Here is a 24,819-nt window from a genome sequence, read left to right as displayed (position 1 = left end):
CCTTCAGTCAGCTGAACAGAGCAGACCCCTATCAACTTCTAAGGAACCCAGTTCCACAGCCTGATTATACAGATCAGCCCATTTGACTCAGATTTTGCAAGCAGACAACCAGTACTGTTTTTACTGGAATTCCCACTTCTGTGGAATCCTGTAACAGAATTCCCTGTGCTGTTCTCCACAGGCACACAATACCATTTTCTCTTTTCATCTGGTTCAGCTTAGCCAGAGCTACAGAAAATTATCTCTGGATACAGCAGTTACAGTAAAATTACAATACTCAGTGGATCTCAATAAAAGGAACCTGGATAGACTGAGCATGAAACCCATATTATAGGCAATAAGCATGAAAAAGCTATTACTACTGTAGGACCAGCCTCCCAGAGACTTGAAAAACAAAAGCTGACTTAGTCCCTCATTCCATTCCTAAAATATTTTGCAAGTTATTTTGCCTTCCCCCATCTCACCCCCTTTAATTTTTCTTTTTAATTGCAAGTTTTACCCTGCTCTACTCAGAAAATAGAAAAAAACAACAACTGAGTAAGCAAACAAGAGTTTCTTCTTACCAGTTCAGAAGGAAAACAACATTGAGCTACATGTTTGCCAAGCACTGAAATCAGTGTCAAAAGCAAGTAACAGGAAAACCAAAAGGAAGATCACAGAACATAATAGTAAATTAAGTTTATCATGTTGTAGGATTAAAAATCGCTGCCAAAGAAAATGCAGGATTATGCTAGGAGCGTAGTTGGAGTGCTTAACTTGCTTTCAACATACACAGGTATTTTCAACACCTTACCTTTACTGACAGCATAGTCCTGCATGCTGATCCACAGGCTCCTGGCTGGCTCTTTTGTACAGCCCAAGGCCAAATCAACATAGACTGCGATCTCCGGCCTCAGCTTATAATCAAAGGGCTTCTGCTCCTCATTTCCAGACAGGGCCACTTCTAACAAGGAGCTCATGCATTTATCTAACAGAAGGGAAATACCAAAGAAATTAAACTCTGCAAATGTTGAGGATTAGACATATCTATCTAAAAGCATTTAAACTACCTTTGACCTTCCTCTTAGTTTAAAAAAAGGAAAAAAATTAAGACATGTCATTGTCCTTCCACAAATTCACCTTACACAGGGAAAGTGACTTAAAAGACAATCTATGTGAAACCTATGAAGATTTAAAAGCATTATCCAATTCTTCTTCAAGAATTCTTCAAACATCTGCATCATTATTTCTACCTGAACTGCACAGCTATGCACTTGCAATTACTGCCTGGACCCATTTTCAAACACTCTTTCTTTAAGTCTTGAAGTAGCCTACTCAGAACCAGAGGGTGGAGGAAATGTGAACTAAGAGGAAAGAAGCAAGTGCCCCATTCAGATAGGAAGGGATGACTGGAACACCACTGCAGAATTGTTGATAATTCTGGTGGATCGTAAAGAATGAAGTTTGCTATGAATAGTATTGTTTCTAAATAATAAAGAAATCATTTTGCAAGTAGAATAGAATAGAAGAGATTTTTCCAATAATTACTATGAAAAATTAAGTTCCTGGAGTGTCTGTTAAATGCTGAGCATATAAGACTAAAACATTTCCAATTAACTGAGTGAAGTCTGTAGTCTTCCACTGAGAAATTGCAAATTTTTTCTCCAGAATGCATTTCCAAGACTCTTTATAAATTACATCATAACCTTAAATACCATTTTGGAACTTTTTGTATTACTACACAAATAGACAAGAATGCTGAAAGACAAACCTTTATACAGGGACTTACTCAAACATCATCAAAAATTTCACACCTGAACACATTTCCACTGAGCATTAGGCAGTGGCACTGACAGCTCACCTAGATGAGGAATATCCATCTCCACTCCATCGCTGAACAGCGGCGTTTTGAGCCAGTAGGCCGTGTCCTGCTCCTCAGTGGACACTGGAGGGCCCTGCAGCATCCCCCCCAGGCAGCGCCCGATGAGCAGGGCCACCGTCCTCTCCAGGTCCACCAGCCACACCCAGGACTGGGCAGGCTGCGGCAGGGGCACGCCCGCAGGGTCGATCAGCTCAGGGCCACCTGCAAGCATTCAGTGCCAGGTCAGTCACCCGTGCCCAGGTGTCACAAACAATTCCAAAATCCCAATGCTAATGGCAGATCTTGTGAATGTTTCCCAGTAAATCACAGATTTGCCCCTCATTCAGCAACCTTTCAACTGAAGAAACAGCAGCTAGGACAAACATTGCTGAACACTGGAACCACAGCACAGTAGAGGCCACCACCATTCATGGCACAGCTGTTCATGAAGTAAAGGCTCTTTTAAACTCTGCCCAAGAACTTGCTTTGTCTAATACACACTTCTCTGTGTTCTGATAAACAAGTATAGATCAAGGATAAAACTGGAAACAGCACTTAGAGCAGAAAAAAGTACTTCACAGCAAGGGACATTAATACATTAAGGAAACTGAAAAGGAGATGCAGCAGTTTTAAAAAAACAGACATCTTAAAAGGGAGAGCTAAATTCCACTAGAAGAGATGCCATTGTTTATTTCTCAGATTAAAAGCAGGTTTGTTATTACACTTACCATGAAGAGGCCACTGTAATTCCTGATCTTCCAAAAGGGCTGCAGCAGGCAAGAGTCTGTTGAGACGATCTAAAGGGGGCAGCAGATCCAGCAGGTAACTCAGCAAAGGCCGGGCTACTGACACTGGCAGCAGCAACAGTGAGTTGACAATCTGGGAGAGCATACTGCCAGCAGCTGATACATAAATCACATCTGCAGAGGAAAAACCAAGCCTGAATTAATTATGGTTATGGAATTATGAAAGAACAATTTTAAAAGTCAAAGAATTGCACCTCAGCTATCTCAGAATGTCTTAAACAATAAAGGTTGAATTGATGGGTTTGTTTAATCTCTTATTTTAGTTACACACTTCTCAGTAGTCACAATAATTGTACTTCTAAAAACAGAAATCTACAACTAATGAAACTGAAACAATAATGCACATTCTGTGTTCTGTTCACCTTCACATTCTGGAGTGAAGGTGAACAGAATGGAGAACTCGCATTCTCCAACCCGTGCTTTTCCTGCACACAAAATGTTCTATCAAAAACATGAACCAGCCATTCCTGGGTAGATACCTCATCTCCTCCTTTGGGGTGAGCCTTGGGATGCCCAATTTGTGCAGATATAGGAAAAATAAGGGATTTCTTAATTCAGACCTAAGCAAAAAAAGTTGCCTAAGTTTAAAGGGCCACCATTACTGATTTTTCCACGGACAGTTACCTCTCAGTTTTTCCCCAACACTGCCATTCCAAGAGCTTTCCTTGAGCAGTGTTGCAGAACGGGAATAGATATCTGTAGCATGAGGCAATAAAAGCTGAAGGTGCTTGTGAAGCAGTGCCACACTGCTGGAATTCTAGAAGGAAACAAACATAAGAATAATTCTGTAAATACATATAAGGGGTTCACTATTTAAAACACTTCGGCTTTCAAATACTCAGAAGATTTTCAAAAGGAACATTACAACATTCGGATAGTTATGAATACTGAATTATTTTTTTCTCTCCTAAATGGTAAAAATAAGGATACGCACCTCAGTAACACTGTTGATGTGGCAATAAGCCAGCAATTGTTTCTGTAGGGAACATAAAAGCTCATGCAAATGAGCAGGTTGGCTGTTTTCTGAGGATGATGTACCTAGCAGAAATTTATCACTGTTTTTTTCCAGTTCTCCAAAGGCTTGGTCCTATTAAGACAAAAGCGGGGAAAAAGATAACAATTAACTCTGCTTCAAGTACTATAATGCTTTATTATCATCTAAAAAGAAGCATTTTCATCTTTACTATGTGCACCTATGATTACTTAAGAAATTGGATAGTGTCAAGTGGATCGTGGGATAAGCAAACTTGAAATTCCAATTGTTTATAAAGCCACAGGAATGACTGTGGTAGCTGTCAGGCAAACATTTCTTACAATATTACTTTCACATGTAGCAACATTTTTATTCCTCACCAAGGATAACTAGATTCAAAAACTCAGTTCCTAACCTAGCCCCCAAAGCACAATGTGTTAAAATAATTTAGGCACGTGTTAAAATTGTGGAATAATTCCTTAGGATCTGTTGTGGGCTGATGCATAATATATCTCACATTATAATCCCTGACTGCACTATCCAGGATGGCAGTAGAAGGAGAACATAGATGGCTGCTTGACTTCCCTCAGAATCCACTGGAAAAACGGAGTTAGTTTCAAGCAGCCAATTCAAAGCAGACAGGTCCACCTTGCTGACTGAAAGAGGTCTAGAGGGAAGAACAAATCACTGCCAAGCCTGTGCTGAGGAGCTCCACACTATGCCAAGAAGTCCAAAGCTCTGATTTCTTCTCACTGTTGAATTCAACTGGCTGGTTGATTAAGAAGCTGAGTCAGTGATTTGCTCCCATGCTTCCCTACACTTTCTAAGAACAACAATCTGGCTGACACACTGTGTATAGTAAGACCTGTACTTGCTGCTCTATTGCAAGGTAGTTACCACCATAGTGAAGTTAATGAAATAGATTAATGCTCCTGGTGTCTGCTTATTGTTCCCTGGTGGCTGAGATTATACTGGCAAACACTGTATATAAACTATTTACATCTTATGTTATGTTTTCTCTTCCAGAAAAATCTGAAACCAAAGCAAGAGCAATAAAATAGTCTGACATGAAACCAGCTGCACTTACATAAGTCACCTTAAACAATAAATACCACTAGAGCAATATCAGAACCATATTGTTAGAGATGATTTAACTGGCTTTAGTCCACTTAAAGACACATACATGTGGCAGTACTACTTCAGATAAACAAAATTAGCACCATTTCCTTAAGATGAAGGGGAAAATATTAATCCTTCAAAATATCAAAAATTAATTATAATTTTAAAAGAAAAGTCAATATGAAGCCTGTACATACTGTATAAAATCCCAAGTTTCTAAGAAGAGTCTTCATTAAGATTTCAGCTAGATGAGTGTCTGGATGACTGCTCTGGACAGCATATGTTTGATCAGAGAGGTTTCCATAGCTGATACACATCGAGGCAGTTTCTGTGCTATCAGATGGGGAGCTGTAGCCAAGCAGGGAGGCTACATGGGTGTGATCCTGCAAGCTGGTCAGAATGATGTCCAATTGCATTCTCTAAACAAGAATGTTTAGACACAAAAATCACTCTTTGTTAATAAAGATAAAATATTGAACTAAGAAGGAAAAATGCATTAGTCATAGTTACCCAGTAAAAGTCTTCTAATGGGACACAGAAATAAGCTGGAAGGTTTTACTAAAAATTCCAGGTTTTCATGAAGATTTGTACTATTAGAGAATGGATAAATATACTGAATTGCATTGACCATACCTAGTAAAAATCTGAGATTAAGAGAGACAGAAACCAGACTGTCCACATGGTGGGCAATGAGTGTAAGACACTGAACAGAACACTTTCTCCAGTATTTCCTGGAGAAATCTGATCATCTGGGAAGATGGGTGTGAGACACACAATTTCCCTATACTGTACATAGGAAAAAGGGTACAAAAATGAACCTTGCAGTCATCTTTGCAAAGTAGTGTGAAATCCATGTAGGGAAAGCGTTATACAAGTATTCATCCCAGGAAACAATTAATTTTCTCTCACCAAGGCTTGTTCAATCAATCTAGTATTCAAAATTATCTTATCTCTAAATCAAAGCATACCCCAGCTGCTCTCAGGCATATTTGTACTTGACCTTACCTGTCCTTTTGATAAGCTTTCCCATCTATCAGGACCCTGGGGTAGAAGAGAATGTAGTAATTCCATTCTCTCTCGCAATGGAGGAAGTAGCATGGTTGCTCCAACTGACAGTGTCTCAATTACAACCTAAAATCAGAGCAGCCAAAAGTACTTCTTAATATAGGAAATAATCAACCCACCTGTATCCTTAAAAATTACCATACACCACACATGATACATCCCAAATACCTGCTTAATTTCATTTAATATCAGAATTCTACCACACAATAGCACACTAATCCTTTATGCTGTAACACAAACAATGTGCAGTACAATGAAGGAGTGAAACAAGACCAACAAAAGTTGCTATTTCCTGTAAGAGTGCATCTCAGGAGAATTACTCAACCAAGTTAGTTACTCAATCCACAACAAAAACATTTTAGGCTCATTATTACAGGGAAGAATAATTAAAAAGTTACAAAATAGAGCAGCTTTTTGAAATTCTTATGCAAACATTCTCCTCTGCCTTCAGATCATGAAACAGTGATGGTGACTACATTTTTTTACCTTTAATGAGTAAAACTGACAAGTCAGAATCATTCAGAAAGTCTAATAAATATCTAACTACAGAAAAAAAACCAGAAGAGAGTAGTACAATTTTCACATGTAAACAACAAGGCATGACTTACTTCTTGAATTTCATCAGGGACAGAAGAGTCCATCAGCCTGAACAAGAGGTTTCGAAGAGGACCAGCCTGCCGGCCAAGAATGCTGGTGGCTACACCTCCAGCCAGTGCAAGTGCAAGGTGATTAGAAAGCAGCTTCAAACACAATTTAAGAAAATTGTGATGTTCCCTGTAAAAGAAATATGTATCTATTAACCTCTCCAACTATTAGCATGACTCCCTTCCATTTTTTGCACACTAAGTTTTTAACTCTGCTTTGATTTTTCATACCACCAAGTAAATTCCAACTGGGAGTTGAAGGAAACTCCTCTGAGAAACTTACTGCCAACCTCCTTAAAAGAACAAAAACTGAAACTAGAACAGAGAAGTGGTTTTGTGGACAATGGTTGTAAGAGGCATTCACTTTAGATTAACAGTCCCGTGAATTATGAGGCAAAACAGTCCCAAAATACAGAAATAAACAATAATATGATACACAGAGGGAAAAATAACTTCTAAGAAGCAATAAATGTAATCTTCTCTCAGAAGATATAGAAGTACACTAATCAGGTTAAAAACAAGAAGTCAGGTTATTCTTTTCTAGTCCTCTTAAAAATATTTGAAACACAGGTTACAGGAGTAAGAACTGACAACACAGAAACAGTAAATGCATTTCAACTGCACAGAAAAATGAGTTTTAAAGGAAAGATCTGAAATAAAGCATTTAATTCATTACATCATGAAAACAAATTTCAGACTAAAGATCCTGCTACATTTGAGACACTGTAAAGCTCCTCTGTGATACAAGTGCACTACAGTAATTCTACACAAATGGCAACTGAGTGAGCAGGTAAACCAGATTTATGCTTGTTAGAGAATAGAGCAACCAAGACTAAGCCATGCACCACTGCTGTAAACAAAAAACAAATATAAAAATCTGTAACACATATATGCTGTATGTACCTTGATGAAGGAAAAGGAAGAGGAGGAATTTCACTGTTAATTTTGTCACAGTAGTGCTCAAGAAAAGAACGAAGATGTGAAAAGGTACTTTCTTCAAGGTCAACACAATAGGGTCTGTGCCATGCCACAACTTGCCTGGAATCAAACATCAAGGAAAATTACCTTCTGGAAATCTTTAACTGCCTTAATAAATTAATAGTTTAAACAAGTTGAATACACACTTAACTAAACCAGTTTCTTTCTTAGAGCAAACTAATACAACTATGGCAGACCAACTTCCTGACCCATGAAGGTATTTTCTTCTCTCTTTTTTGTAAAAATCTTTACAATCAAACACTCCACATTTATGGACAAAAACACCTCAATGCCATAAATCTAAAGCCATATGCATTTAATCTGATTCAGCCAAAGGCTGAGCAGTACTCACAAAGCTGGTTTCAGCATAAATGTCAAGTTAGAGACTTGGATAAAATGCACAGAGCATTATTTCCTTATTTGACAGCTCCCTTGAGAACAGGGCATTTGAAATTCTTCTTGAATTATCTTCCAAATATTAAGTTTTTCTGCTCCTCTGTGTTAGTTCATACATAAATGTTTACTGTTTCACTGCAATCATTTGCTAACATCCTTGGTGCCAAAATATTATTTGAGTTATTGTCTATTAATAACCAAACTATTTATTTTCAGTTTTACATGCAACCATACAGAAATTTTTTAAGACCTTTAAATGCACCTCAGTAATTTGCCTGAACTTGCCCTTTCCGAAAGTCTCCTGATTAGTGTACTACTTACTACACTAAAAGAAACTTCCCAAGTCATAAAAAAAAATCCCTTTAGAAGCAAAAAATAAAGAATGCTGAGTTGTTTCACCTCCCACTGACTCATTTGTCAATATTTAGAAAACAGTGGTAGGTTTTGTCTAACTACATGTAAGAAACATTCATACATAAAGAAGAAATATCTAAAGATGAGAGGAAGAAGACTTTCCAGAAGAAAACATTACAACCAGAATGCTTGACAGAGATGATGTGGGAACATTTTCAGGAAACAGTTAAATATATCCCAAAGAGGACTTGCATAAAAGAATAAAATTATACCTGTCCCAAATGTCATCATTACCTGTCCCTTGGAAGAGCTGTCCAGGCAAGGCTATGGGATGTTCCTGCCGAAATCTGTTGAATTGCAACTCCATCTAAACCACTGACTTTCTTTGGTTTAGTAATGGGGCCAGTAGAGTTTCCCTGTCCACATTGTCCCATTGAATTGTTACCCCAAGCGTAAACTTCATTATCTATAAACATAAATAAAGTAGAAAAAAGCTGAAATACAACTGCTTTTGATCTAGAGGAGGATCATGTCATTTTAGAGCTTATTCTCTTTACCATGAGAAAGTGCCAAGCAGTGACTGTCACCAATGGAAATGTCAACTATTCTAGTAGCTGCCAGCTCCTCAATGAGCTTGGGTCTGAGAGCAGTCGCCTCTGAGGAGCCACAGCCGAGGCAGGCCCCGCAGCCCCACGCGTAAACCTGGAGCAAAGCAAGCACAGAACACTGCAGGTCACACCTGTGCTACTGCCCAGCACAGCAAACAACACCCCAGCACACCACCTGCACAAGGACTGCAATGACCCTTTCAGCACAGTGTGCACAGGACTTTCCTGACTGAACACGTGTCATACAGTGTGCACTCCTTCCCCCAGCCACTGAGGTGCCACAGAGCACAGCACCAGGGAGGCTGCTGCAGGAAAACAAACTGCTACAGTGAATGTCAACATTCCTAACCCCCACTTAGAAAAGCCAGAGCCTCTGAGTCACAGAGCTGAAGGTGGGGAGGCCAGCTGGGTTACATGTGTGGAAATGCTTATTGGATTACATATACTCATCATGCCAGGAAGGGCCCTTGTTTACCACCTCAACATTCAGCTCAAGCTCTCCTGAGATTTTTCAGATTAGAAATAAAACTTGCAGTTAATAACTATATTCTAATATACATATGCATTTTAAAAAACTATTAAATCACTTAATCACCTGAGTTGATTACTGTATTAAAAATTACAAGCATTTCATTGTTGTTTGTTTCTTGAATCCAATTTGATTTTACACTGGTTACATAGATTAACCTAAAAACATAGGTTAATGCATGTTTTCTATGACTAAGCAAGAATCTTGAAAAGTGTGTCTTAGATGACTCTTACACATTTTAAAATACTCTTGCACATTAGGTACTTCAATCTCTAATCAAGAACTTCACTTCTACTTAAGTACTAGTTGAACATTTTCTCAACAGTTAAAATAATAAATGCAGAGATAATAAAAACCAAGACCCTCCTCACCAACTCCTGTAATTTGAGTGAAACTTGTTTTGCCTACCTGCCCTGTTGATGTCAAGGCAAGTGAAGACTGACTGCCAGCACAAACTTTTCGAATAAACATTCCTTGCAAGGCTTCTATAACTTTAGGTTTATATACTCTATTTGTATCACCATGACCAAGTTTGCCTGCAAAGGAGGAAACACAACTTTCTTATTTTCAATGGTATTTCAAAGGTATTTTCAATGCATAGACAACAATTAAAAAGTACTCCAAAAGAGATTTTTTTAGATTTCCAAAAATATCAGAGTAGGCTTTTAAAATTAAAACATAATACAATTTTTATAAAACACATTTTCTTTCAATTACAGTAATTACAGACTTGTAATTACATATATATACATATACATATATAGATACAAATATATATTTATTATAGTCTATTTTAAAATTGAAACACAAATCCCAGGCAGTTTATATGCAATAGTTTGTAGGACATAATTGGCTATTGACATATCATGAGTGAGCTTATTTGAAAGTCATCAGCACAGCATTTTTTCCAGAACTGTTCATCTATTCACTGACCCTTCTGCGCTGTGAAACTCCTCCCCTGCTGAAAATATTTTTTTGAATTCTATCATCTTGCAGGTGAACTTCAGATATTGTATTTAGATTTTTTAAGAATCCCTTCCTTGAATAGCAACCAAATGATGAATAAAAATCAGAACCAAACTGCAAGGAGTACTGAAACTATGAGGCAGATGGAATAAGATAAAAACTACTACCAAAAACATTTGTTTTACCCACCATTGTCTCCTCCTCCAAAGGACCACACTGTTCTCCCATCTTTGGACAGGGCTATGGTGTGTGAACTGCCACAGGAAACCTCTCCTACATTGCTAATATCTTTCACTAAAGTTGGAATGTTGCGGCTGTTGCTGTCACCATGACCTAAGGAAAAAAGAAAGAAGTATTTTCTTTTAGTGACAATTAAAGGCCTATATCTGTTCTGCAATCATAAGATTTTTCATATTCCATGTGTACTGCAGACGTTACAACTTATGACTTCTGCCAACTTTTCTGAAAGACTCATAGTAAGGTTTGAAAGACATCTGTCACAAAGTTAAACATTAAATCTTAGGACATACTCCAGAACACCTGTTTAGATCTCACTGCCTCTAAAACTTATGATCATTTTCTACCTAGCTGAAAAGAAATAAAACTAATTGCTAGTACAACTGCCTTCAATAGCAGCTGATTAGGTAGCTAGACTTGCCAACACTGGGCAGCAGGTATCCTGCACAGCATTAGGGAGCTGTGATAAGGGCCCTCTGTCACTCCTGTCCATTGCACAGACCGAACAGATCTGCCCCTCAGCTGCCTTTAGACAGCCACATTTCTAACAGGTCCTTTCTGCAGAAACCATGCACATTACAGCTAACACCTACTTCATAAAAAGTTTTATTTCTACTTAACTCCAGAAAGCCTGTGGATACCAAAGAAAAATGGAGAATAGAGGAAAATTATTATCACTGGTATCCATAACTGATTAAATATTAAGAATGTCCTGTAACCCAATGAAATGTTACATTGAGCTACATTCTAGAACTCACCACTGTACACTCCAAGACCCCCAAAGGATGTCAAAATTCCTAAATAATCTAAAACTCCAAAAGAAGTTTCCACAATTCCCACCAAAATTCTAGTTAAACCTCTAACAGAGTTCTTTTCTTAACAGGGATACACTCAGAACTTCTACTGATTCCCCTGAAAGCTGTGACTGTCAAACACTCTCCTCATCTTCCACCACTGCCACTTGCTTGTTTTTACTCCTCTATACTTGATGATTGTGACATTTAAAGAAAACAGAAGGGAACTAAAACCCAACTTGAAAAAATTTTCTGCACAAAACCTGTTGGTTCAACTGAACCTGCTCAAGAAGAGTAGTTTTACACCAGGCATAGCAGCTCTACAGCAAAGATGATGAAATAAACAAGTTAACTTGAAGGAAATAGTAATACAGGGTTTGTTGTTTCAGTTAAATTTAACTTTTTAGATGTATTAAGGTAAAAGAACACTAAGCCATTCTGGCAAACTTAACATGAAGTATCCTTATTAGAATCAGAGCCTTGATATTATTAGCCATATTATTATGATTCCTCAAAGAATCATTCCACTATCACACTAAATGAGGTTTATCTAGAATTTCAGTTTATTTCAAATGTCAACTGTTTTTATATTCCAGTGACATTAGCAATGGTATACTATTAGGAATGAAGAAAAAGCAACTTGCCTTGAAATGAAAGGTCTTTTAGAAATAGTTTTTGTAAAATCAACCAAATTAAAAACTTTTAGGAGCCGCTGCACTTGTCAGCTGTATGCACACACCTGAGTACATGTGTACGTGTATGCAGAGTGGACAATGAGAGAACAAGGCAAACAGGAGTATAAAATCATTACCAGACACAGGGATTTTTCCAAAAGCATCTCATGAAATTTTCACATTACCTAATCTTCCAAAGTCTCCTTCTCCCCACGTGTACAGCTCTCCATCCTCTGTAACAGCAGCACTGTGTCTGTAGCCCGCTGATACACACACCACCACCTACATCACACACATAAAGAAAGACAACGTTTTTACACAAACCAAGTGGGAAGTTTGAAAAATTAGGAGAGACAAGTTTCAGAAGGAGTCTACACAAACTAACTGGTTCATTCACAAGGATTAAGTACACACATAATCTTTGCAATCTTTTCTGTTTATTTGATAAGGGAAAATAAGTACATTAAAAGTTCCTATGGAAAACTACTAATGATTTATTTATCAAGCAGGTTTAGCATGATGATATCCTAGTCTTAGAGGAGAAAAAGCAGCATCAGAGGACGTTTAAGACAATCTATATGTGAAAGCCTTGATGTTGCAGCTAGCAAAACCGAAACTGTAATTCAGTGAAAGCGCCTGAACAAGTTTGATTCAAGGCTGTGAGAAGCTTTCCTGACAATGCCACTGCCCAAATCGCAGGCAACCATAAGCTGGTTTTGTTGCAAGCAAACCCAGCCTCAAAGAAAAGTCTAGAAAGAACACAGAACTCTTTCTTAGGATTTTATCTATTTCAAACTTTACACAACATCCCAGCTGAACAGAACAAAACCACATGCTCCACTATACAAAACATACCTTCCCTTGCAGGGGACCCTGAATAAGTTTGGGATATTTCTGAGTTGAACTATTTCCATGTCCCAGTTTTCCGTAGTCACCATCACCCCAGCTGAAGACTTCCCCTTCTGTTGTAAATGCTAAAGTGTGACCATCAGATCCTTTTGAAGATGACACCTTTTTAATAGACCTGTGAGGCTCAAAAGTCAATTTTTTCAACGTGGACTGATTGTTGGAGTCTCCCAGTCCCAGTCTCCCATAGCTGCCTTTTCCACAGGCTCTAACAGAACCATCCGTAGAAATGACAAATGTACAATATTGTCCAGCTTCAATCTACAAAAAGAAAAAGGATGTAATAGAGAAATACAGAGATTAGACAAATCCAGAATTTACATATAGGTCTAGAAGTCTGTATTTTTTAACAGAATTTCAAAATGATGTAAAAACTAAATAGAACACAATGTTTAAATAATTTGGATTTCAGCAAGCAGTAAAAGTAAAATTCTTGGGAAAAATGTTACAATTAAAACTATTTTCATAATTGACTAAAGTGTATGAACAGTGATTATTTTATTTACTTGTATCTCTTCTACAGACTGTAGAACTTGTGCTGCATTCAGATCTCCAAAACTCACAGATGGAAATCTTAATGTTTTAAAAGCAAGAAAGACAAAGTAACAGCCTGATAAAACACTGTAGGTTTTGTCTAATTTTAACCAGTACCAAGCAGTAACATCCCAAAAATAAACCAAATGCTAAAAATCCACTCACTTGAGACTATAATCACATGAACATCAAAGAAATAGGATCAAAAGCTTTTAAGCAAATAAGAACTTGTCCCTTTTGGGAAGTCAGTGCTAAGCTGAGGAATGACCCAACAGCAAACGGACTAACACAGAAATCATTCCCTATAGGAATCTTAACACAGCAGAAGTGCAGAGGCTCCATTTGACACCATAAACCAGCCCAAATAGGTGCCACAGCCCTGTTTAATGGGAATGAATACCTTCATACAGATAATCCTACCACAATCATCAAATGGAAGGCTAAGTGGAAAAATCACATAAATTTGTTGTATAGTTGTATACAGTACTATTAAAAGAGTAATACATTCATTCAGATCATGCATTCCATGATCTTTCAACCATGGAATTGAAAGATTACTCTTTCAAATGTTTTGAAACTTTTCTGAATGCATAAACTTGCTTTATGATGTCCAGTCCTGCAACCCATTGAAATATAAAATACATCAGTGAGGTCCATAGAAACAATTCCAGAAAATGCACCTAAATTGTCTAGTGACCAGAAAGTGCTTTTACTAAAGTCAACACTGCAAAGCCAATATAGTACCAGAAAAGCAAACTATTATATTCTGGGTCATGCATCAATAGGAGTGCCCAGCTGCAATTGCAGAATCTGCGACAGAGCAGAAAGAGCATGTAGACTGATTTTCAGAAAGCTATTTAAGGTGCTGTGTCAGCAGCTAGTCCAGTTTGGAGCTTTAAACTCAGCAATCCCTGGCGTGAAAGCTACCAATGAAAAAGAGCGTGCAGTCATTAAGGCACCTTTTAACCAACAATAAAAAAAAACCAAACAAAAACCAAAACAAACAAAAAAATCCACCAAAAAGCAAACAAACCAAAATCAAAACAAACCCACCAAAAAAAAACTACAGGCAGCTACACTTGTCTCCACAGAGCAAGTCAGGTAATTCAGTCATTCTTGTTACATGAATATTTATCTGTGCATGTCATTAAGACTAAACCAGAATGTTTTTCCCAGGCATCAATAAAAGTAGTGAGATATTCTCAGTAAAATAACCTGTGTGAGCAGTTCTGAACATCATTCATTACAATTTGCTTCATTACAACTTGACATTCAGAAATAAAGTACTATTTTTCAGTTTCATACTGTGACTATGAAGCTGCTGACTGTTACATAATGTACCATTAACAGATGTCACTCACCGTCTGTGCATCAGAAAAGCTTGGAGCAAGCTTGGGTTGAAGTATTTTCTCTTGAGTTCCTTCTACCAGCTGGTGACTGCTGTTACTGCCCCACACATACACCTCACAGGTCTCTGACACAATGGGAGCATCACCTGTCTGAATGCTGTCAGGGCTGGCACATGTCCTGGAATAGTCTGAGGCCATTCGACAAACCTGCTCACACCAGAGATTTATTACACAGCAGCATTTCATATTTCTTCCTATACAGTCACAGTGTTTAATGCAGCTTTAACTGCCCCTCAACACAGTAACTGTCTAAAATACAAATCACCACGACCATATCATTACCTTGCTGACTAATTAGCTTAATGACTTTGTCTCACTACATTTTATTTTTCAATGTTTTTTGCACCTCTTTGACTCCAGAATAACGACACCCACATGTGCACGCCAATCACGTGTGAGGAGAAGTAAACTACAGTAACTTAAAAGTTTTTTTTTCAAGACATACCTCTTCAAATAAACACAGAGCTGCCTCATACAGGGAACATAAGCCATCTGATGTTCTGGTTGGCTCTCTCCATTGACTTCGATCAGCAGATGATCCCTACAATGTTTAAATGTTGTTATTAGGAGAAATAATACACTTCCAATACAGCAACACTCACCTGAACAAAATACATTAGGAACTTGTTGTTATGGCTAAGCAAAAATTAACATCTTTTTCTATAAAAGCAAAAGTACACTACCTCTCTCCTGAGCTGGGTTACCTGCATACACTTCAGGAAAACAAAACTGCCCACAAGTGCTAGTCCAACATTCATACTGATTCAGTTTTGTGAAGGTATGTGGGTTTGGAGGTAATTTCTCCCAATACTACTTTGTAATGAAATGCATGTTATTTGCGTCTAAAGTGATAATTATTTCTAAATTACTAATCATAAATAATTTTATGTTTACATATCTTTCATATTTTGGTCTCTATTTGTATATACAGCCCAAATCCAACAGCAAATGAAGTTGCCCATCACAACATTTATTCCAATTCAGATACTGCTACTGCCATGCTCTTCTCATGGACCTCATTCTTCAAAATATTTTTCAGATCTTTTTTAGAATCTTTTTTAAAGTTTATGTTTATTAACAAGCAGTACAAGCCTGAAAGGAAAGTATGACCACATGAGGAAAAAAGTCATTTCCTGTTTCAGTCTGAGCACCACAAGACAGAAGGCTGCCACAGCTTCTGACTGTGAACTGTGCAATAATTTCATACCTTGGAAAGCAATATTCATCTAGCACCAGCAGTGAGCACTCAATATACAAAGCAATGTGCCACACTTCCAATTTAGCTCATTTTCTATCACATTAATTTCTGAGCATCAGCAAAACTGCTGAACATCCTGAAGATGAATAAGCAGTAACTAACAGGAAACAAGGTGTATTGCAGAACTTGGGATTTTCTAACTTTTTCTGCTATGAACTTAAATGTACAAGTTCAAGTGGATCAAGTGTGTCCTCAATTCTTTCCCTGAAGCTAGAGAATAACACCAAAATGCAACACAGAGACTGTTTTTGCTGTTTCATCTTTACCTATGAGGAATCAGGTGGGCAGGAAGGAAGAGAAAGAGATGGTGGGTAACAAAGAAAATACGAGGGGGGAATCACAAAAAAAGCCCTCTTTCTAACATATTCAGCAAACTGGCATTTGGGGTGGAGAAACTACTCAGTAAAGAATGCAGCTACATTGGAATGCAGAAAATCCAAAGCTGGTTATACCTACCAGAGATCGTCGCATCTGGGTCAATATACTCATAAAGCAATCAAAGCTGATCATCCCTTCTGGACTTTGCAGTAACTTGGTTTTCTCCATGGTGTTTACCACAGCTGAAGCACCTAAAGCCATTTCTATCCATTCAAGAAGGTATCTCAAGGCACCTCGTTGGGCAGCCAAACCAAGAAGCAACTCAGAAGCTAATCTACGACCTAGAGTATCTGCCCCAGAGTTTGGAATCGTTACTCCTTTAAGAAAAGTTGTTACTTGTGACAAACAGTCCAAACCCATAGGTGGAATCTTGCTTTCATTTGCTAGAGATAAAGGTGGTAAAGAGCTCACAACTTCTATTGCAGTATGGATAACATCATTGCAGAGACTGAGGCCAGGTCCTGCCACAGGCATCATCCAGCTTTGTCTCAGCAGTGCAAACAACAAGCTCAACCCAGTCCGAACTCCCATTTCTATGAGCGCGTCGGTGCTTGACCTGGGCCGTTCACTGACAGAGTGCACGTCTGCGGAGCCAGAGCTGCTTTCTGGTGAATGCTGCTGCTGCTTCACCTTCCCCTTATCGTGGTACTTGTTAGAAAGTGCATAGAACACACGCTGCAGCACAAGGAGACGCTTTCGCAGAGCTCCAGCAAACGGAGAGTCTGAGCACACCATCTTTGCCAGTGCCAGCTGGCTGCTAAGAAGGGCATCCAAGTAGTGGTCCTGCTCATCACTAGACAGAGATTCCCGCTCAAAATCTGGTAACTGAGGTCCCTTGAGGCACAGAACCTGCTGGGGCAATGGCACTACTTCTTTATTGCTAACTAACTTAGCATACAAGACAGAAACTCCCTCCCTTGTTGCAATAGATTCACTGTCTTCTGTGATCCATGAGCTGTTTAGGTGTTCAAGCCACTTCAGCTTCACAGGTGGCACCATAGCTGCCATGCTGGTTTACTTCTTTGCCATTAGTCCTGCAAATGAAAAAAACTGTCAATTATGCAATATTATCTATAGATCTTATTACTGACACAGGACAAACCCAAATAATCCTTTCAGGAGGTAAGCAGAGAAAGACTGACCACCAAGAATTACCAGTTTCACCATTTGACCTATATGCATGTGCAACTTACTTAACATGATGTAAGAATTCTAGTGTAAGTCAGTCTGCATTTTCTAAATCCATACAAAAATTCACATAAAGCAAATTTAATTCTTCTACGTGACATGAACAGCATTTAACAGATAAGGCAATTTAAGATTTAGATGCCAAGAACCACAAAGGTGCAGGGCTGATAAGCATATCTCAGCACTATGATGATTTATGTCTGCAGGATCATCCATGTAATGGTATGATATTTTGCTATTTTATCTGAATAAAGGATCACAATCCCTAAAGACCTACACTGAGTTTGAAAAATTTCTCACATACAAGAACACAGACTGATCACAAATAGTTGAGTCCAGGGTTCTCCTAAGTCTATGTCTGAGAAAATTTTAAAATTTAACAAATTAAAAGAACATTCTGATCCTAAAGAGACACTCAAATTACTAATTTTAATTCCAGCAGCATTTAGGACTCCAGTTCTTCAAGAGGATTCTTGATGTGAACTCCAAATTTTGCTAAGGTAGTTCATAGCTTAATATGCAAAGATGCTTCCTCAAAGTGAGTGATTTCAAACTGCTCCTTTTAAAAGAATTTTCTTTAGAGTAATGCTTTATCTCCTATTATACAAAACAGATGTGTTTAACTCCTGTTTTATAATCATTAACCATGGGTTACATCGGTTCTGAATGATTACTTTCTGTTCTTTGACCCTGTAAGTCCTAACACATCACAATTTCACCAAAAAGTACTATAATTTCCTAAAGGAGAGTTTTGTGTCCTTTGGTAGTGTGAGCCCTGTTTGATCTAATTCCAAACTAAACTCCTGGGGGTGGAGGGAGTCTCTGCCACGCAGTGAAAGTCAGTGCTGCTGCCATGTCGTGCTTGCAGGACAACGGGTAACAGGCAGTGCAATTTGGTACTTGTTTTACCTTGACATTTCACACCTAAAATCATAAATTAAAAACATAAACTACTACGGTTATTCTGCCAATACATCTGCCAAAAAAGCATACTGTGTGCTATGAAGCACTTACTTTTATTTCAGCCAAATTTTCCCTACAACAGAAGAATACCTTCAGAAAAGCTTTCCATGAGCCCCAGTGAGCCTTACCCAAGTACCTGCCCCTTACCCAGGACTATCCCACTAAACTGCAGCCACAGCTGTTAGGTACCATTCAGAGCAGGGAGCATTCCTTGCATTTCATACAAGACACACCTTCTGTCTACTCACACCACAAAACTTCCCAGCAGCTCAGCCTCCAAGTGACAGAGACAGGTACTATTACACCAGGACCCTGCTGATGAAGAAAGAGCAACACCATCTCATTTGTCAGAAGGTATTTGCTAACTACCATTGGATCCTAGCAGAAACTGTAAGGCAAATTAATGAAAATGTCCTAACTCTGGTCTTATGTGAAGTTTGTGCCTTATCAAGAGGTGAAACATGGAACTGTAGCTCCATTAAGAAGTTCCCAAACAGACTTATTCATGGGCTTTATGCTTTCACCAGCTACTCTTCTTTCAGAAACTTCAAAACGTGCTCATGTACCTCAAAGGTGCAGATACTGCTGCTTTTCCTGAAAACTGATAGATCTTTTTCCCTCCTGCCCTTGTATGCATCTCTAAAAATAGAGACTGAAGCTTGAAGCTGAGCCCTTAGCAGTGTCCTACTCTCCTTCTGCAGCTTTCAGAAGAAATTGTTGGTCCACCTTGGAAATAACATTCAGTTTCATGTGACAGGCAGAAGGCTTTAACCAGACACTGCTCATAATCCTGGAAATACTCTCTGAATACAAATGTAAAAGATCTCTCTCCGTGCATGTAACAACTACAGATCACTGAAGTTAAGCAGAAACCAGGTAACAGTTACACAGGGTACAGATAGGATTCATTTCTTCCAGCTCATTGCCACAAATACAAGGTTTATAATTGCTCCAGAGCCTAGACATGAACATCTGAGTTCTTTTTAAGGCAGACAAAAAGAAAATAATTTGGCTTTGACAACTCAAGTGAATGCTCACTGCTGTTTCACTGTATTTGAGCACTGCAGGGCCAGGTGAACATGTGGAAGGCACCAAGTGAGCAGGGGGGGCCAGTCCCACAGGGTGCAGTCCCACACACAGTCTGAACGTGCTGATCGCACAGCCCAGCACAGAGGGAGGGGCCAGAAACATGTGACAAGTGGAGAAAAGTACTTTTCTCTTGTCATCATAAACCTGTAACAATCTAAATGTATAGCAACAGCTTTATAAAACTATTTCAACACTTCAAACTACAGTACCCAGAACTTTCTGGGATTTATATTAAACAAACAAACAAAACAAAATGTCCACTTTATCCGCCCTTACTCCTCCCTTTCTCCCTCTGCTCCTCGGGGTGGAGGGGGGGGGGAAAAAAAGAAGTGAACCGTGAGAATGTGCAACACAACTTATTTGTCATATCTTTCAGAACCACAGTTCCTGTTGAGGAAATCACCATCTTGGGGCAGTACATTTTTGCATATATTTTACTGTTGCCTATTGGTAAATCAACTAAAATGGGACTTCAAACACATAGCTGAACAAAGATTTCAACAGTGTTACCAAATGTAACACCTATTTCAAAAGCTTACTCCAGGGACCGGTGGGGGGAAATGCACATATCAAACCCTGAAAGCCAAGTTCTGTGTCCGGGATGGAGAACTCGAACTGCACGGAAAGACACGTGAGGGTAACCAAGCTGCCTCCAGTGTTCACCCCGAGAACCACAGCCAGGGCTGCCATGGAGCTCAGGGAAAGGCTCAGGCTCATCAAATCCTCTGCTGGAATATGTGCACAAGCACAGGGAGAGCTGTCGGTACCCATCCCTGCACTGCACACCAACTGCTGTTTGCTCCTCTTACATCAAATCAAAGGGAATGTGAGGGAAAGAATTTTAAAATGAAACCTGTGAAAACACGAGGAATATAATCAGAGAAGGCTTTTGCCTGAGCTAAGAGGAGAGCAGATCATTTAAATTATGGAAGAAAATATTCTTAAGAGAGGTCTCTTTTAATTGTTATAAGAAACATGAAAATTACCTGCAGCAGAGACAAAGGTTCTTTTCCCTTGTATCAGTCCATTGCTTTAAATGCACCTGAAGGTGAACCTGTAAGTGCCAAAGCTGAATCCCAGTGCAGACTGACTGTGTATCCCTGATTCTGTCCCTTCAAGCTCAGAAGTCAAAACCAGCTACTTCTGCTCTGTTCATGGTTTTCCCCATCACAAAAAAACCCACACCACACAGCCAAACTACCACCTGAATTCAAAGCTCAGAATCAAGATTCCACATCTTGCCATAACTAGTAATAGACAGGAGGTAACAGGATGCATTTCAAATTCAAAGAAATCAACTTTCAAGCAGCCCTAGTGATTGTGAAACCATAATAATTCAGTGATTGGCATGCATTTCCACACAGCCAAGAACTCAGAAAGAAAGCTATGACAAATTTCATTACCCCTTTATCCACTTATTTCTCTTCATATATTTAGTTAGATGATGATTTTTAAGAAGTTTTTGATTGGATGTGTTTGCTGCACTTAAGGAAAAAATAAACAAAAAATCAAGAGCCTACAAATGTTTGTCAGCAAGACAGAGTATACACTAATAATAAATGATACACTTAAGATCTTCCCTCTTGAGAAAAATAAGGAAAAAGAGGAAAGTTGTCATATTATAGGGAAAGCATGCAGTCTTCAGTGGCCTAGCAAATAATGTTAAAGAATTTAAAATATGCTGTGTTATTAAAGAGTTTGTTTTTTCTTAAGTAGGAATCAATTCAGCCTAAAACCACCATCTAATTTTTACAGGTCACTTTAAATATTATTTTTTGTGGTGGAAGCTTGCCTACAATAACTAATAAATTACATGTATTGACAGTGTGAATGGCCCATTGCAAGTCATTATTAAATACAACAGACAATTGGGTATATTAAAATTAAGTTTATATCAATAATGAAATAGGCCAAACAGCCAATTCTTCCACTGAGAAAAACTGCATCTTATTTTAGGAAAAAGAACTATTCCCCTATCTCAAACAAGAATAAAGTAAGAGACTGGAGATGCATCTAACTACATTTACAAGTTATTTCCATGAAACAGAAATAAATTATGAGATAAACTATGAATGCTGTTCCTTCTTTCTCTCTGCCACCACAGCAATTTAATCACAGAAAGAGAAAGAGGAATTTGATCTTGTCATTAATCCCAGCTTGCTTATTGCATATATACAGTAGCAAGTCACTGACTGCATGGATGACTCACACCTTAATGTAAAACTGACCAGGAGATACAATGAAATAGGCATTCCACCACAAATATTTCTATATTTTATATATTTAGATTTATATTTTGGTGTTTATATTAGATACTAAAAATATCTGTGTTTCCTGTACATGTGTCTGAAACACAAGTAATCTTTCTGCAACAATTATTTCTTTTCAAAGGGGAATAATTCTTCCAAAGCATTTCAGTTAACATCAAAGTGAAATTATCAAGAAGATTCTGTATAATTTTTTTTTTTGTGTTTATATAAAGTGATATATGTGAGGTAAAATGGGACTGAGAAGTAACAGTAGATTTCCAGCCACTTAGCACCATCTCCTAAATTAGCTATGGAAAGAGATTTCTCTAGAAAGGGAACAAAGGAGACACTAAATATTGCTCATAAATCCACTTGGTTGGCTCAGACAGCAAGACTGTCAAACCTCTAAGAACAAACATTTTTTTCAGATTTTTACTACAGCTTCAGGAAACCAAGAAGTTTTTAGGTCTTGCCACTTTGAGGTAAGTGGGACAGCTTTGATCACTTTCAAATGCAAGAATAAGAAATCACAAGGGGGGAAAAAAACATTACTAAAGAAGTTAGTATGGGAAATTCTCACCTTCAACACAGTGAAAGGAGTGAGGAGTTTGGAAAGTGCCCCAAGTACTCCTATACTGCAAGGGAACAGGGGGAAATGAGAGTCATTTACAAAGGACTTTGGCATGGGGGTGAAGGCTAAAGTCCATAGAGTTATGAAGTTCTGTTTCTGAGTCCAGCAGGAAAGACAGGTCTTGGACAGAATATACACAATTCCCCAAAGGAATTTCCACATTCTTCCCTTTCCATGTCAGCTCAGAAATTATGGGAGATACTTGAATGTCACCAAGAACCACCTCCATGCACCCAACAAATTTATCCTAATATAAGTAAATAGGAAGCTCCCTTCTAGGGTTTAGATTTAATTTAAAAAATGCTTAGAAATTAAAAAAGCTCTTCAGAAGTTGCTGTGTGTAGATCTAAGAGAAAGACTGCTGGAACAATTTAAAGAAAGGTGGAGACTGGGCAGAAGCTGTACAGTGCAGTTACATCACACTGTAGCTCCTTTTGAGGGGATCAGGAAGATCAGGAACAGCTCAAGGCAAATAAAAAGAGGTGACACTGAATTCCTGCAGGAAGGCATGTAAGTATGAAAGTCATGACAAGAAAAAAACAAAGGGTTTATGTTTTGTTTCAAAAAAAGTTGTAGAAATAATCCTTAAAAAGCAGAATTATTATCTAGTTGATTTGATGAGAGAGTGTAAGAGTGGTCTCCCCACAAAACACGTTTTGCTTTTGAAGCCCTCAGTGCACACACACTCAACTCATCGACAGAAACCACTGAAACACGTGCAAGGGAGGAGCTGATTTAGGGCCCTTCCCCCCCAAGAGATTGGCTCCACCATTGCCAAATGCAGGTGAGCACTGGTATTCCAGCAAGAATAATGCAAGTCCATAGGTAAGGAGGAAGTGCACCTGCTGCTCAGGCCATGCAAAGGAGAACAGGAACAATCAGCTCAGAAATGCAGGTAAATCTTGAAGCACAGTGATTTCCCATTGCTTGTACAGACCTCAATCTCCCTGCTTAATTGTTATTGTACAGCTTTGTGCTTCCCCCCCTGTAGAAGACCCAAAGAATAAACATTGTAATACAGGGATAAAAAGCAAAATTCATGTTACATCAAGTGTTGTCAAATGAACACAGCAAAAGGGGAGCTATTTTAACATAGTGTTTAAGGTAGGCACAACTACTCACAGTCCATGGAGATTTTCAAACATATAAATGGCATAAAATTATGGACAGTATCTTCCATTAGTATGAAGAAAATCAATTTTTTTAAATCAGTGACACTAGCACACACACTGAAGATATAACAAGGATGGAATTTGACAAAGCTACAAAATACTACCCCATTTTTCTTTAACTTAGCCTGATTACAGCAGAAATCAAGCACACACAAAATTATTCTGACAGAAGCCAAGTGCTCAGGCTCTTAGAACTCCTACAAAAGTAGCTGAAAGCTTTATTTTCTGCAAAGCTCTTGAAAAACTGCACCTATAAAGCTGTAAATATTCTATATCCTAAAAATAAAAAGTTTTCTCAGAGGAAAAATAAACCTCACAAGCATTCACTCTCTTCCTCTCTGCAATCAGCAATTTCAGCAACCTTTGTCAGAAGCTGACTATATTTATTTTATGGGAACATAATTACAAAAGCTTGCAACACAAGTCTGTCTGTACAGTCAAATCACAGGCAGGAAACACCAAAATTCAATAGGAAGATGTGGTTGTGAAACTGAATTGTGTGCACTGCCTGCCATGTTGTACCACACACATGAGCAGAGCTCCTCACTGTGTGTTCACTGGCAGCGAGCTTCTGCCGTCTGCAACAGCTCCATGTATTGTTTTCAGCCTCAGGGACTCTCAGGGCACCCCCTGTGCTCAAGGTCCCTTCAGCCTGATGTCACCTGGGTGGTTTCTAAAAAGGAGTAGAAAATTTAATATTTAAACAGATGGCAGCCAGATCCCACTACAGCTCTTGATGCTGCTACAAGTGGTTAAAGCTTTGTTTGCAAATTAACTTCTGTGACGGGTCAGAAACATCGAGCATTTTGTGGCTCACACACAACTCAGGAAAGATTTCACAATCAGAATGATCAGATAATTCTACTAGTTCATTAAAAATATAAATCAATTCATTCACTGCAAGTGACACTGACTACTGAAGAACTTTTTCTGGGATGTTATTTTAGATAATTTTTGATAAAGTAGAAGTTCTGAGTTCATTGCCAATCACAGCTCTGGAAAAGCTAATTTGCTTAAAATATGACAGAAAACCTAATATATGTTTCTATTTACTGCCTC

General features: G+C 38.4%; 1 protein-coding gene across 1 annotated transcript in view; it reads right to left on the bottom strand.

The window, feature by feature from the left end:
• Positions 1-24,819, bottom strand: part of HERC1 (HECT and RLD domain containing E3 ubiquitin protein ligase family member 1) — a 99,251-nt gene that overhangs the window by 50,496 nt on the left and 23,936 nt on the right. Inside the window, exons 2-19 of the mRNA XM_058811735.1 lie at positions 16,547-17,502; positions 15,278-15,373; positions 14,785-14,979; positions 12,839-13,150; positions 12,169-12,265; positions 10,468-10,611; positions 9,721-9,848; positions 8,733-8,877; positions 8,470-8,641; positions 7,351-7,485; positions 6,412-6,577; positions 5,744-5,869; positions 4,936-5,157; positions 3,581-3,733; positions 3,271-3,403; positions 2,569-2,760; positions 1,841-2,062; positions 794-967 (exon numbers count right to left, since the gene is read on the bottom strand). Coding sequence (XP_058667718.1) covers positions 794-967; positions 1,841-2,062; positions 2,569-2,760; positions 3,271-3,403; positions 3,581-3,733; positions 4,936-5,157; positions 5,744-5,869; positions 6,412-6,577; positions 7,351-7,485; positions 8,470-8,641; positions 8,733-8,877; positions 9,721-9,848; positions 10,468-10,611; positions 12,169-12,265; positions 12,839-13,150; positions 14,785-14,979; positions 15,278-15,373; positions 16,547-17,476 — 3,742 coding nt within the window. The 5' untranslated portion in view covers positions 17,477-17,502. The remainder of the gene's footprint in view (positions 1-793; positions 968-1,840; positions 2,063-2,568; positions 2,761-3,270; positions 3,404-3,580; positions 3,734-4,935; positions 5,158-5,743; positions 5,870-6,411; positions 6,578-7,350; positions 7,486-8,469; positions 8,642-8,732; positions 8,878-9,720; positions 9,849-10,467; positions 10,612-12,168; positions 12,266-12,838; positions 13,151-14,784; positions 14,980-15,277; positions 15,374-16,546; positions 17,503-24,819) is intronic.

Source organism: Ammospiza caudacuta, chromosome 10 (genome assembly GCF_027887145.1).
Source record: "Ammospiza caudacuta isolate bAmmCau1 chromosome 10, bAmmCau1.pri, whole genome shotgun sequence".
NCBI lineage: Eukaryota > Metazoa > Chordata > Aves > Passeriformes > Passerellidae > Ammospiza > Ammospiza caudacuta.
The sequence above is the reverse complement of the archived record's forward strand: the minus strand, read 5'-3'. Positions and strand labels throughout refer to the sequence as shown.